Source organism: Phalacrocorax carbo, chromosome 4, assembly GCF_963921805.1.
Source record: "Phalacrocorax carbo chromosome 4, bPhaCar2.1, whole genome shotgun sequence".
Taxonomy (NCBI): Eukaryota; Metazoa; Chordata; class Aves; order Suliformes; family Phalacrocoracidae; genus Phalacrocorax; species Phalacrocorax carbo.
In genome coordinates this window covers 10,264,864-10,279,237 of record NC_087516.1, presented here as the reverse complement: position 1 = coordinate 10,279,237, position 14,374 = coordinate 10,264,864, and the positions used below count along the sequence as shown (strand labels likewise).

The 14,374-nt window shown below is 37.4% G+C and overlaps 1 protein-coding gene across 1 annotated transcript in view; it reads right to left on the bottom strand.

Moving 5' to 3' along the window:
• CFAP99 (cilia and flagella associated protein 99) overlaps positions 1 to 14,374 on the bottom strand; it is a 62,153-nt gene that overhangs the window by 35,643 nt on the left and 12,136 nt on the right. The window contains exons 3-5 of the mRNA XM_064448989.1: positions 11,067 to 11,211; positions 8,082 to 8,176; positions 1,656 to 1,768 (exon numbers count right to left, since the gene is read on the bottom strand). Of these exons, the coding sequence (XP_064305059.1) occupies positions 1,656 to 1,768; positions 8,082 to 8,176; positions 11,067 to 11,211 (353 nt within the window). The remainder of the gene's footprint in view (positions 1 to 1,655; positions 1,769 to 8,081; positions 8,177 to 11,066; positions 11,212 to 14,374) is intronic.

Sequence of the window (14,374 nt, the reverse complement as noted above, 5' to 3'; positions counted from 1 at the left end):
TTCATGTCAGTCATTCCTCCTCTATATGTGTTCTGTACTTCAGTATTACACATGCAATGGAGCTTTCCCACAACTTAAAAAGCAGGTGACAATGCCAATTTACAGTAACTTATGTGACTGTTACCTTAGCTAGTACTGTCATTATGGGATGAGGCTTGCAAGTAACTTCTGCAACTAATGCAGCTCCATGAAAATATATAGCCCTCTTTATATTAACCTCTTTAACATTAGAAAGAGGAACACAAAGACATATTTAAAAGAATTTAAGCTACTGAACTGATTAAACTGATCAGTTCATCCTCAGTCCCTTAAAGGAAGTTTCAAACCCAGTAACCAAATACGGTCTTTAACATTCTTGTATAACCTACACTTACTACGTCTAGGCAAAACATGTGTTCGTTACATTGAATGTAACAGACTGTGAAGGACAGCTCCAATAAGCTTAGTGTTAATGAAACAAGCAATGGATTAAGCATCTGCCTGCATGCGTATGTACATATAAAAAGTGTGTGTATATAGAATCATAGAATTATAGATATCTCAAGTTGGAAGGGACCCAGATCATCAAGTCTGACCCCCTGTTCCTTGCAGGACCAGCTAAAAATAATAGGTGTGTGTATCTCCATGTATACATCTCTATCTGTATCTTTATACTATTGTAAGCATATGTCATAATTAGAATTACTACACTGGAATATATTGAGTCAAATTCTGACTTCAAATATATCCCTACAGTTCCTGTAGAACTCAGTGGAATCTGGAGTATTGCAAGCCAAATCTATACTGTACATTTGCTAATGTGGCATAATCCACATAGTATGAAAGGATTCATTCTACTGACTTAGATATGACAGTTAGAACTAGATGCAAATGCTTTTTCAGCCGACATTGTTAGTAATATATTTTGGTCTAACAGTGTTTGCCGTTGTCTGGGTTAATCTATACTACAGTGAGGAGGATGTGTGATTGCAGCCACATTGGTCTACCAATGCTAGCTCTAATTTATCTGTCCTGGGTAAAAACAGGAGTGAAAAAGTGACACAACAGGTGCAGAGCTACTGTTTCTCCACATGAAAATGATCCAGTTTGGCAAGGGTACTCATGCTACTGCATCACCACCTAACCAATGTGTGGACACACCTGGCACCTCAGAGCATTTAAACTGTTAAATGATGCTGCAGCTGTGTAAATAAATAATAATTTTAAAAACCTTGTTTACATGCTTATCTGATTTGCTCAGAAGGGATTTTATGACCATTGGCATAAACAAGTCTGTGCATAAAGCCAAGCTCAGGGCAGTCAAACATCTTTTTTCGAATGCTTAATGTCATACAGATGTTGAAGTGACTTATGAGGCACAAGTCTAACTCTGTAAGATAATCTGAACCTTCTTTTTTTTTTTTTTTTCCAAGTACGATGTTTGATCTGTTTGGGGGCACTAAGAAACAAATGTACAACAGCTGTGAAAGGACTTTTCTATGAGAGAACCGTGCCTCTGGATAGGTGAAAGGGATTACTATAGTCTCACAAAGACAAGAAGGGTTCTGAGTGTCTTCAATAGGAGAAACATTTTAACAGCAAATTGAACTTTCAGGGGAAGCTTTCCCCATTATCTAAACTTTGAGGTGGTGACAGTCTACTTAAGTACTGCTTACCTTAGCAGCGGATCAATCCAGTTCTCTTTTACATACAGCGAATCGTAGAATTGACTCCATTCATCCTTTATCCATGTGTTCAAATACAAGGCATTGAAGAAGAATCTAAGAAACTAATAATAAGTAATTTATTTTAAATATGAATACTGAAGGTATGGTGTATATAAAACTACAAAAAGATAGCTGCTTTTACTACAAACACAGCCGAAGGACTTGCTTGTATTTTACCCTGTAATTATAATCATAGGTGCTCAATATTCGTAGGTTGTTCTTAGTTCTGTTAGGACAGCCTCATGTTTTTCAGCCCTGTTTTGTGAAACACTAATAGATACTAAAATATTTTTAGTGGCCTAAAACAAAATCTAGAGACTACAGCTTCAGGATGTGTTGATGCATCTTGAATTTGCTTCAGTCAGTGTGAAACAACAGTTTTTATTCAAAATTAATTACTATGACAATACACTGATTTTAATATAATTACGGAATAGAGTTTCAGAGTCTAATATACTGACAGTCAACTCCTTATTATCTATAGCTAGATGATCCATGGTGCCCAGAAACATCTCAGGCCTGGCACTGCACCTGGATTACTTAGGTTCCTTTCACCTCCCTGAGAACTGGGTGGAGAGAACTACAATAACTGCCATACAATATGGTTTCTTCTTTTATTAAAATATAATTAATTGGCATATTCCCATTAAACCAGAAGACTGAAATTTGGCATGCTAGAGAAATAGCAACTAGCATTTGAACTTTTGTTCCCCTCTGGAGTTCACTAGAAGGTCAAGAGCCTTTCTTTAGAACTTGAACTGCTCAAATGGCCTTTTGTAACAGACTGCTGAAAAATGGCACTCAGATTCAGTGTGTATCAATTACAGCAATATAAATTCCAAACTTGAACCTGAACTTTTTCATTAAAATTCTTGGAAATGAAAGTACAAGCAAGTATCATGCTGAAATAATCCCAATATTAGAAAAAAGCACACCAAATAATATAGACATTAAGAGACATAATGAAAAGCAGTGTGCAGTCACTTGAGAAGCTTCAAATGGAGACTGCAGAGCTTATTAGTTCAGACTTGGCATCAGCCCTGTCTTGGGCTGATTTCCACAGACCTCTATAGGTCTCTGTATTGAGCTTTTAGCTCTGGAGGACCACCAAGGAGCTTCTTAATTCACATGTGGGGCCAGGCCCAAGGTGGCTCAGAGCTTTGTGAATAATTCAGCTATGAACAATTCAGATTTGACTCACGGTGTTTGCTGCAGATGTTCAACAGGTGTAGAAAGCCTGCTACTCAAAATCTATAGTTTTCATGTGACCATTTCCAGGGAATTAACCTGTAAACGTAGTCTTATTTTCATCTATTGTGCTTTTGGTAGAGTCAAAAGACTGATCAACAACTGAAGGACTAAATGAATATTACCCCCTTGGATTCCTGTTCTTATCTAGAAACTGCAGATGCTGGCATATCAAGACACCATCAAAAGAAGATATTTCATCCCTAAAAGCATGACTATAAACTAAGTTTTCAATCGTGAAGAAGTTGGTTTTCTGGTGCCTCCAGATCCAGTGGAGTTTGCTTAATTTATGCTACGGGAATCACTTCATCCCATTGGTCTACAAACTTATTCCTTCTCCTTATGGAGAATCTTTCTCGGTAGTGCATGCATGTTGGATTACATTTTTCACCTAACATAGTAATTTGTACTTATACAATGTATAAATAAAATGCTAGAAGTCTACACAGAGTTCATAATCTCCAGCGGAACTGATGCACTGTATATACACTACTTCTACCAGTTACCTTAACAAAATTTTACATCCAGGTATCCCAGCTGTATATATGATTATCGACCCAGGGAACACATTCCCTGCCAAAGTACACTTCTTTCCTTATGGAAGGCTCTGACTAGACACAAAGCTTATAAAAAACATGTGGTTTTAAACCCATGGAAGCAGGTATGTATACAGGGGTGGATTGAACACAAGCTGATATACTTAAAATGAGGCAGACCCTGAGGGGTGAAGCTAGTTTCAAATTTCTAGGCATTCAGAGAGCTCACAGAAGTTGATGTAGAAATACTGAGGTGGTGATTTGTAAATTCTCCAGTTTTCTTTCACTACCTTTCATTAAGCTGAATTCCTCCCTCTCTGTGTCCTCAGTATTCCTCTTTTATAACCTGGTCCATCCTCAGAGGCTTCAATCATCTACTACCTTGCCACATGAAACCAAGCCTCTCACTGTTGTTTCAGCTCTCCCTGACTGACCTTCTCCATCTAGGTCTTCTAATTATTTGCTGTAACTATCTTTTCAGAAAGTACCTGCAACTCAACTACCTCTTCCAGGCAGATGAAACTGTAATAAAGACACAGTTAATGATTTCTAGCTGTTGCACTTAACAACTGGCTATTACCCCTTGAGGCCTCCTACTGCAACACTAGTTATGTACTGGTTATTAACATTTCACACTTTATTAATACAGATGGGTAATTATGTGATTGATAAATGCTATGCTGTACTCCTGTGAGGTACGGAGAATGGTAACTGTGTAATCAGACATCAATACGGTGAGGTGTGTTTTAGTACTGTTTTAGCCACAGTCCCCAGAGAAGTGCTTCAATAAGGATGTGCCCCAATATGCACCATGCTAGAGAAGGCTTTGAATGCAGCCCTGGAACAGTGACCCAGGCAATGCAGGGATTGCAAATGGAAGTGCAGGATTGCCAAACAGTGTTTCTGACCAGAGTGTGCCTGGGCCAAACCCACAATCTTGGTTTCGATAATCCATATCACAGATGGTGAAGGTTGGCAGAATAAGACCGATGAAGCCATACCACATTTCATTCTTAACAATAGAAAGTTTTGCATTTTGTGAACTGAATTGCTAAGAAAAATCCTGTATGTTTCTGTTTTGTCTTTGGCCATATGTGACACAGGTGGCAAGCCCAATATCAGCAGTTGTTGCTTTTATAGCAGCAAAATGCAGCTTGAAGTTCTCACAGATTTCTGTTTGGACGCTACCAGTACCTGTCTCCTTAGAAAAGTCACGCACATGATAACCAATATTAATTTCCCTTCTAGAAGTGGTGGAATTACACCAGAAATGAATTGTACCCATTTTTACTATTTTAGTGTACCCTGTCTGTAGTAAGACAGGTGTGTATAATTAAAGACTGTTTTGCAATGCATTTTTACAGGTGGGCTGAATTAATACCTTGCTCTGAGCATTTCAGCATGCCCTGCTAATAGTATTAATGTATTTTTTACACAGAGGGATTGTATAGATTTCTAAAAGCAAATAAAAAATGGGAAGTTTCCTCATCTAGTATTCTCTTTACATCTGTGTAATCATTTGCAGAGCTGAAATCCTTATATTCTCACCATAAGCTTTTGACTCTTGAGTTAAGGAAGTAACTGCAAGAAACAGCAGGTTCTGTTTCTTCATATACATCAGCTGCTACCTGACAATGATACTATTTTGGCTGTACACACCCACAGCTATTTGCTGTAGTAGCAAAGGCAGTCAAGGAGGTGCCTGTCCACTCCTCTCTTCATCTGCTGATTCCTCCCCTCTTACTGTGGTTTAGCTCTTCAGCTATGCCAGTGCAGCCACCTGTAGGATTGTACCTTTCAACTGCAACAAAGAAATGAAGAGGAAGGCAAGAAGCTCTTATGAAGGCTTTCCTGTGAAGAAATTATAACGGGCAACTCTGTTTTGAGGATCCTGAGGCAAAGGTGTAGAGAAAAGTGTCCTGGCGTGGTCTTAGGTCCTTCTGCCATTGTCTGGCCCAGCTTGGACTTTTTTTGTTCCCATGTCCACCATGAGGCTGATCTTGTCCTACTTCTTACTGATCTTGTCCTACTATTCCTACCTCGTCATAACAGCAATTATGATACCCAGTTCTTATATAATGATTTTCCTTTGCAGATCTCAGAAGTTCTTTATAAAGGACTTCACTGCTGTTAGACGCAATCAGAACATGAAACAGAACCAAACAGGTTCTTGAATGCTAGAAAGAAAACACTAGTTATTTTGCTTTTTTAACAAGGCGATTACGAAATTATAAAGCTGTTTATTTCAATCTTTTATTTCAAGAGTGTATTTTCTCTAACATACAAACCCTTAAATTTTACTACAAATATGAAAGAATAACATATATGAATAATAAAGCAGAAAAATAGGCTTGAGCTAGTAATGCATAGCTAAGTTCTTAGAAGAACACTAAAGTTACAAAATTGGGTTTTATCTTATGGTTCTGTAATTATACAACAAAGAACTTTTGCATGCATTCTTAACATTACAGAATGAGATCTTATGATTTTCTGTTCTTGCAGATGAACATGTGTTAGTGAGGCAGCATTATTATTCTGCCTGGATAATCTGCCTAAATGAAAATATCTGACCATGCATCTATCATAGGGAAACACTGTGACTTTGAATGGTTTCCGTCATGCAGTCCTTTAAGAGAAAGGTCTACTCAAACAAGCCGATCTTATCCAACTGAATAGACCATTTAATTTCATGAAGACTACTCTCTGAGGAAGGCTTATCTGCATGATTAAGAAAAGCCCATTCAGCCTGTGATGTGCAGAAGAATTTATTTTTTAATTAAAGTAAATCTATTCTAAGTAAACATATGTGAATAATTTTTCTGCATCTCCACTGAACTCGGAGACAAGAATCATCAGGCAAAATCTACAGGTCAGCATCTTGAAGGAGAATCCCAAATTTCTGACAAGTTGTGTTGCTAAGGCTGCAGATCTGCCTTCTGCTGTTTTTGTCTCTGTTGCTGGGGGGACCAAACGCTCCTTCTAAATCTCCTGCTGGAGGTGCATTAATATAATCTGGTATCACTTCGGAGACAAAGAACCTCTTGTAATGCAAGAGAAGAAACCTAGGTGCCATGGTGATGAGGATCTGATAAGATTCTTAAGCAAAGAAAGTTACACCTACAGGAAAAACGGTAGCAGGTGAAGACCACTGCATAATGCAGCACTTCCCTATCAGAAAAGACTTATTCCAGACAAGGAAGGAGAAATTATCTGAAATAGAACATCAGGGCACTGACACTTAAGCCACACAAAGCTAGATGAACGGAGTCAACAAGAGATAACTGGCATGAAGTGGGAGAATTGTGTTGCTAGCTGAATGAGCTCAAGATGCATCCAATCCAGTGGCTTGTGTCTAAGATGTTTACCAAAGAAGGGGCTGGGAGAGCATTTCAGACAGAGTGATTTGTCTGTCTACCAGATTATGAAAATTCTTCCAGCCACTTGTCTGTTCTAACAGTTAGTGAAAATGAAATGAAAACCATTCCCTTGTAAGCCCACCAAAACAAAGTGAATAGAGTGTTTCTAAAAATGTTATGCGGACAACCTAACCTACTCTCTCCCTACATGTTACAAAGCAACTGTGCTCATGAAAGAGACACAGACATCCCCATGAACATTAAAAGTAATCAGAATAAGGATAAAACTTAGCCTTTTGAGTATTAATTACTAAAATTTGCCTATGTCTTGAATTCCACATTTGTTATTCAAATGCTGTGTCTGAATTATTCTTTGAAACATGTGGATGATCAAAGTTTACATATGCTCTGTCACCAGTAATTTAATTTTTAGCCTATTTACCTAAGAAAACAGGGCTTATGAGAAAGCATTGCCACTCAGTTTATCCCTCTCCCCCTCTTTACAACATAGCTCTTAAGATAATCAGCACTTTCAACCATTTTGAAAGAGAAGGAGAAGATATTTATATTTCTACAAATTTCATGAATATTAGCAAACAAGTAGTGGAGTGAAACCCAAATTTGTGACTCCAGAAAGGAAAAGGCAGGCAGAACTTTGTTGTCATGCTTTCTATTTGGCAGCAATGGTTGGGTCGACTGCACGTATGTTGTAACGGGGTATTGGTACAATAATAAGCAGTTGTTTTTTGGGAAGGGTAAAAAAACGATGGAGGGACAATAGGCTTGATAATCAGAGTGGGAGCAGGTGGTTCAAGGAAAAAAGGACACTAATCAGTAGGAACTGCAACCTTCAGTTGGTTCATTGTGTATGGAAAAAACGTCTCCTGCCTAAAGTCAAAGAATGTGAGCAGAGCCAAGAGTGAGTATGCAAGTTAGAGCGACAAGTGTAAATCACATGAACTGTAAATCATGTGATTATTCTACCTTCTCAGATTACATAATGTACATTTTAACTTGATCTTTGACTGAGTATGAGATAGTCACTGCATTAGTAGAGAAATGGAAGATTTTTGGGATAACAAGATACTAATTTATTTTCTGAATTTAAACAGAAAATAACACTAATTCCTCAGTGTAAATTACCCTGAAAGTTGAGAAAAATAATCAGATTAATAAAACACAGTTAAGAGATAAATTAATTATTTTTTTAAAAAAATGTTTTGCACTTTCATTACCTTTTGCATTTTTGCAGTGTCCAGAGATTTCACAATTCTGCTGAAGTGCTGAAGACCGAGCTCTTCTAGTTGAAAAGTAGCCAGGTAACAAATAACTATCAAAGACACATACATTTAAAATGCAGCAGGAAATTCTAATAAACCTATATCAGGACATTCTGGGATTTAGACTGTTACTTCAATTTTAAGTAGTCTTCAACGTTGTTTATTTAACTGGGCAATATAATACTTGACAATGACAAATTGTAATATGAAGTTGTAATATAATGTTAACCCTATGTTCATTATTACCATTGTGACTTTATGCTATATTTCATATAAATCAGTTATCTCTTTCGTGAGTCAGATCCAAGATGGTGCAAATCTACACAATTTCATGGATATTCTAACAGCTGAGGATCTGGCCACTTATGCAAAAAATGTAAAACACTTGTAGCTACCTGAAGTAATTCCTAGAGGTCCTTTTGATGCCTGCAAATATGTTTGCAAAACTGGAAGATCTACCACAGCAGCATTTGGAATCCTGTAAGGCTGAAGGTCAGATCTTGCCATGATTTCACAGTCGTTTTGTTATACCAACATCACCACTAAAATAAGCAGCTCTGTCAACCCGCAAATGCTTGTTCCTATCCCCTCCTTTTACTTCCTGATGTTTCTTCTCTTGGGCAAGTACAGTCACCCACACAGCCAAGTTAAAACAGATTGTGAATTTTAACCTGAAGCACTCCCTTGATCAGTTCACCAGATGGCTGCTAAACACAAGTTCTAACTCAAGAGAAGATACGACACAGGGGTGAGGATGAGCGGCCAGTGATGAGAAAAAGGGTGTCCTGTTTCTTTGGGTAGTAGTACCAGCTTTTATAACAAATATCTGCATATTCCATCTGTGAAATTCTGTGTTAGTCTGGCAACAAGGCAGGGAGAACAGGAGTCAGATGGCTCCTGAGAGACATGAGTGAAAAGTTTCTGACAGTATTACATTGTTGGAAACAGCTCTGTTTAGTGTAACCAAAATTTTCAGAGTAAGCAAGCTTATTCTGAGAAAATTTAATGTGAACGGGAGACATAAAAGAAAGTTTTGATAGTGAATTTTTCAACATAATCTGTTTTTAATGTTTTCAGAGAGGATAGCTTTCATTCCTCTGTTCCAAAATCAGAGATTATTATACATAATAAAAATATTAAACATAAAGTATAATATTTCTAGTATTTATTTTCCTTTTTTTTTCAAGTGACCATTTTGCAGAAAGTGTTGTAATCTCTGTTTTTATTCTGAATTAGAATAAACCCAAGTTTTTAAATTTTGAAATTCTCTGGGAAATCCAAATCTGATTCTCGTACCCCCCTCTGGCAAGTATGCAGTTTTATACAGGAAGAGGCACAGCCAGTGCTGTGAGATTTTTGCAGACCTGTAAAGTTCATGAGCTCCTGTACCAGCTTTCATTTGACCATATTCACTTTGATCAATCAAGTTTCACTTGTGCTGCAGTATTTTAGCTGCCACCAAATAGTAATGATAAAATCAGTAAATTCTGACCAATGTGCTACAGCCAGCTCAGTGTATCACTAGGCTTCAATCTTGTGCTTTAGCACAGCAACATATTTAAGCAGTCTCAGCAGAATATACATTTATCTCCTACAAGCGTTATTAAATTCAAATCTGCTCACACATAGCAACAGCCTCTATAAGCAGCTTTGATCATTTAAGTGTCAATGCAGCTTGGCAAAGGGAATCACAAGCGGCTTAAAAAAATGTAAGCCAATGACCTTAGACTCTCAACTTGTTGATAAAGGAACGTTTTCTGGGGCCTACCCTCTGCCTATAATTAATGGAGGCTTTTGAGTGGACCAGTCTTGACAATCCAATTATAGCAACACTCAGCTTAAAGGTATAATTTATGTTCCCCAGACACTGAAAAACATGGCTTTGGAGAAATGGAGACAATGAAGCATTACCATTTAGAATAAACTCAATAGACTCTTAATTTCCTCATTGACAGTTTAGGTTGTCATTCATTTATTATTTGATTTAGATTCCTATACCTTTCCAGATTGTGACAGAAGCAACCAGAAATGCCATAAAAATTTTGTAGCTTTTAAAACATACAATGTAGATATACTTATATTAGATATGCTTTTTGTATTTTTCAACCACTTTGAATTAAATTGACTGGACTTTTCAAAGTACCCACAAAGCCCCAGAACACATCCGACTTAGAGAACCAATGCAGTATGATTTGTGATTCCAACTTACTTAGGGACTTAATAAATCAACCCCAGTATATGTGTATTAAATGCATAGCACAAAAATATTTTAAAATTACTTTTTAATGTGTTTCTCAATGCCTGAAATAACTTTGGCAGCAGTAACTATTCTGATTCACTACCTCACACTATCAGATATAGTTTTATTGTAACTGATTCTAACCAAGTAACTAATAAAAGGAAAATAATTGACCTCACTCATGGAGACAGACAGAAGTCTATTATGTCGTTGTGATAGTCAGTAAAAAAGAAACCCATGTATTGGTAGAGGCAATTGTATCTTCATACTGTGAGACATGCTGTGCTCCTCAGCAGACAGAGCTTTGTTACACCATTTCATATCTGAATGGCAGGGGTACTAGGTTGCACAGAGGAGAATAAAGAGAAATCACCAAAGAACATGTTTTAAAGTGATTGTTAAACTTCCAAGATACTTCTTCCAGCCACCAATGCTAGTTTCCATCGCATGTGACCTAATCTGCAGGTGTATTCTGCAGAATTACCTTAAGGTAAAATTCTAGTTAAGACGTGTGAGACTAATAATAATTTTAGGATTTAGGCTTTACATCATAATGCCATTGGAAAAAGTCCCGTATTTCATACTGCACAGGGCACAATGAGAATGCTTCAAATGTAATATAATATTAAGACTTACGTTAGTAAAATAATATTTTTTCAAGTTTTGTGGTAAACATATTTGGTGTTTTAAAGAAAACTTACCTATATAAAGATTACGCTCAGATATCAGGCAGTATCTTCCATCCCGAACAAAAAAGGCATTGACTACTACATCCAATAAGGATTTATATTCTATGCATCCAGCTAGTGTATCCAACACAAATTTTTCTTCTGTCACATTAAGAGTCTGTAGAGATACAAAATTAATAATGATTAATGTATTCTGGAAAGAAAATGTTAGTTGTGTACAAAAAGACGTACAAGCATTTTGAAGTAACTGAAAACATGAATAATGAACAGCAGTGCCTTTGGTAGGGCTGCCGCACTTCTAATACTACCAAATATGGGCAGTCCTAACAAATTAATGGCCCTTGTTAAGTAAAATCTAAACTTGCCCAATGTTAAACTTTTAGTTTCTGCTGACATGTGCATTTAGTTCAAAAGCCTTTATGTGTGAATGTCAACAGTTGATGCAACAAAAATTTGAAGTCTCTGAGCTATAAGCAATTTTTAAGTTAGTCAACAGTAAGAGCAAGTTTCAGTAAGAGTGCTTTTCCAGTAGGAAACCTGTACTTTGCAGGTGAAGTCTGTGCCCCTCGACTTAAATCAAGGGGAGAAGCTGGACTGGGATTATGGAAAAGACTCTGAACTGCCACTGTAACCAAATATTGGAGAATATGACCATTTTAAACTAAACCTTTGAGTGCCAGGGTTCTTGTTCATGCAGACTGTGTGTTTCTTACCCAGCTGTTGTCTCAGTGACTCACAATGTTCATGCAATATCACAAGAGAACAGGAAAAGGAGAGTCAGATGCCCACTGCACGCCATTTGGATCCTAGCTCATAATTCCTTTAAAAAGTTTGAATGTTCCTGAACTTTACAGAGAGCTTCACTCATAATAAATTACCTGTGGAATATCTGTTATTACAGGAGTTTTCTTCTAGTGTGCACCACCTTTAAAACACTGCAATAAAATCTGAGGCCCAGAACAGTTTGTTATTACATGAACTGAAAAAGGACAGCCACACTATGATAAAATGACAAATAATAATGGTTGACTTAAGGAGGTTAGCCAAGAAGCCAAGCAAAAAAGCTAAGTGCATCTCCTGAAAGCATGTAGTCCATATCTGATATATGATCCCTCCCACAGCTCTGAGATGTGGGAACAATTGAACTGCAATAATATATCAGATCAGAGGTTCACCTTGCCTAGTAGGCTATCTGCTAGCATCTTGATCACTTTATTTCATGATAATGAAATAAGTGCTTCATTTCTAGTTTAAAAATATTATTAGAGGCTGTTGGAAGGGACTATGTGAGTCTCCTGATGTATGACACTATGTAGAGCTTTAAGACTGAGCAAATACAAGGCAAAACTTTAAAATTACAGTTCTATTTTTTAAATATACAAAATTATGCAGAACTGTTCCAGGTGTACTTTCTCAGGTTGTCATTCAAAGTAAACATAATACCTTTTTACTTTCTCCTGCTCAAAAGCCAGGTTTCATTTCTTCCAATTTGTGTATCACCGCTAGAAAAAAATAGTGCCTCCATACAATTGTCTCTATATATGTATACATTTATATATGCATACACACACACATGCATGCATGCAGGCAAAATTACACCTACACACATCCTTGTAATTTCTTTACTGCCATTGGGATTACACTAATACATCTGCCTACCTGTCTAGCAGAACTGTAATAGGCAACATTACTAATGATGCTCATACAGAAAGAGAATCAAGTTCAGTTTGTGGTTTTTAGGTGCTTAAGGCTAATAATAGTTAATATGACAGAAAAGCTTTATTTCTATAACTGAAGTAAGCAGATACATCTCTGAATATATTCTGTGACCCAGATACGTTGGGTAAGAAGAAACAGAGTGTAACCAAACTAATCATTACATGGAGACACGGAAGCTTCACAAAGTCTGCTGGGCAGGACTAGAGACTGAGCACGAACAATCAGGTTATCATCTACATTCTTAATCAGGGCTCTACAGGAAGAAGAACCAACAGGATGTGATTGAGATGGGAGAAAGATAAAGGGGAATGCATTTGGGAAAATGGAGCCACGTAGAGGGAGGTGGCAAAGAAGGAGCACAGAGAAAGGAGTGAAAGGAAGGTAAGGGAAAACAGGAGATACAGAAAGGCTTAGGTGGAGGATGGACATAAATGGAAGAGCAGAGGAAAGAGACTGAACACATCTGAAAATATGCAAAAAAAAAAAAAATTCTGCTGGGAAGCATGGACTCCACCTTGCTAAGCACTGATAATTCTTGTGAGGCACACAGTCCATTCCAAATACACCTCTTCTGGATGAAGATTTATAGAAACTCTTTCATAAAACTGGCAAAGAAAATCCAGAAGTCCAACCTCCCACCAAATGTTCAAATATATATCCCATATTTGATATGAGATATCTGAGAATTCAAAACAGACAGCAAAACAAACCTAAATACCTGAACGGGAAAGTGAGAGAGGATGACATAGTTACAGTAAAAGCAGGATTGTGACATTTTGAACCTAAAACAATTGGTCCCCTTGAACAAATGCTGTTCATGAACAGATCAATCAGCAGACAAGAGTAGCTCTGATCTTTGCGTTCACCTTCTGAGTACTTTGCTGTATCATACACGTACCAAGTGCTACAACAAACCAGCGCTTTTCAAATGTATTTTGCAGAGATGACCTACAGTAGACAAACAGGTAACAACAAGATGACACCAATGTCCAAATAATATCTCCTATACAGCTCAGACTACAGCATAAAAATGCAATTGCATATTTACATTTACCCTACTTCTTTTACTGAGTTAACAAGTCAGTCAGTAGTTGTTAGGACAAACACAGAAATAAGCGCTTACTCTTGCTTACTCCCTGAGCAAGAAAGTACACAACCACTACATTGCCTCAAGCTAAGCAACAAGGGGATCGAAGGTGCAGCCTGGAGACAACTGTGCCCCAGAACATCTGTACTGATTGGTAATTCTGTGGACCACAGGCCAAAAATTCTTGTCATGAAATATTATCAATGGAATCTGTTTTCAATTACAGATGGTATAAGTGTTCTGTTTCTACGTATAAAAATTGAGCAAAGTTAAGCAGCCTGCAGCTGTGTCATCTAAGGAAGTGATCTCATCAGAACTCATAATAAACTAAACAAGACTGGGCAGCATCAGCACTTGGAAATCTGAAAGGTGAGCTGGTTGTTGGCTAAGCCCTGCTGATAATCTAGTGAATCAAAAACCGAGCCAATGCTTTAAAACAGTTAGGATACTCTCTGCATAGAAAGTGCATTGTGTCCTCAACAAATTTCATCGAGGATATTTAGTTTATCATAAG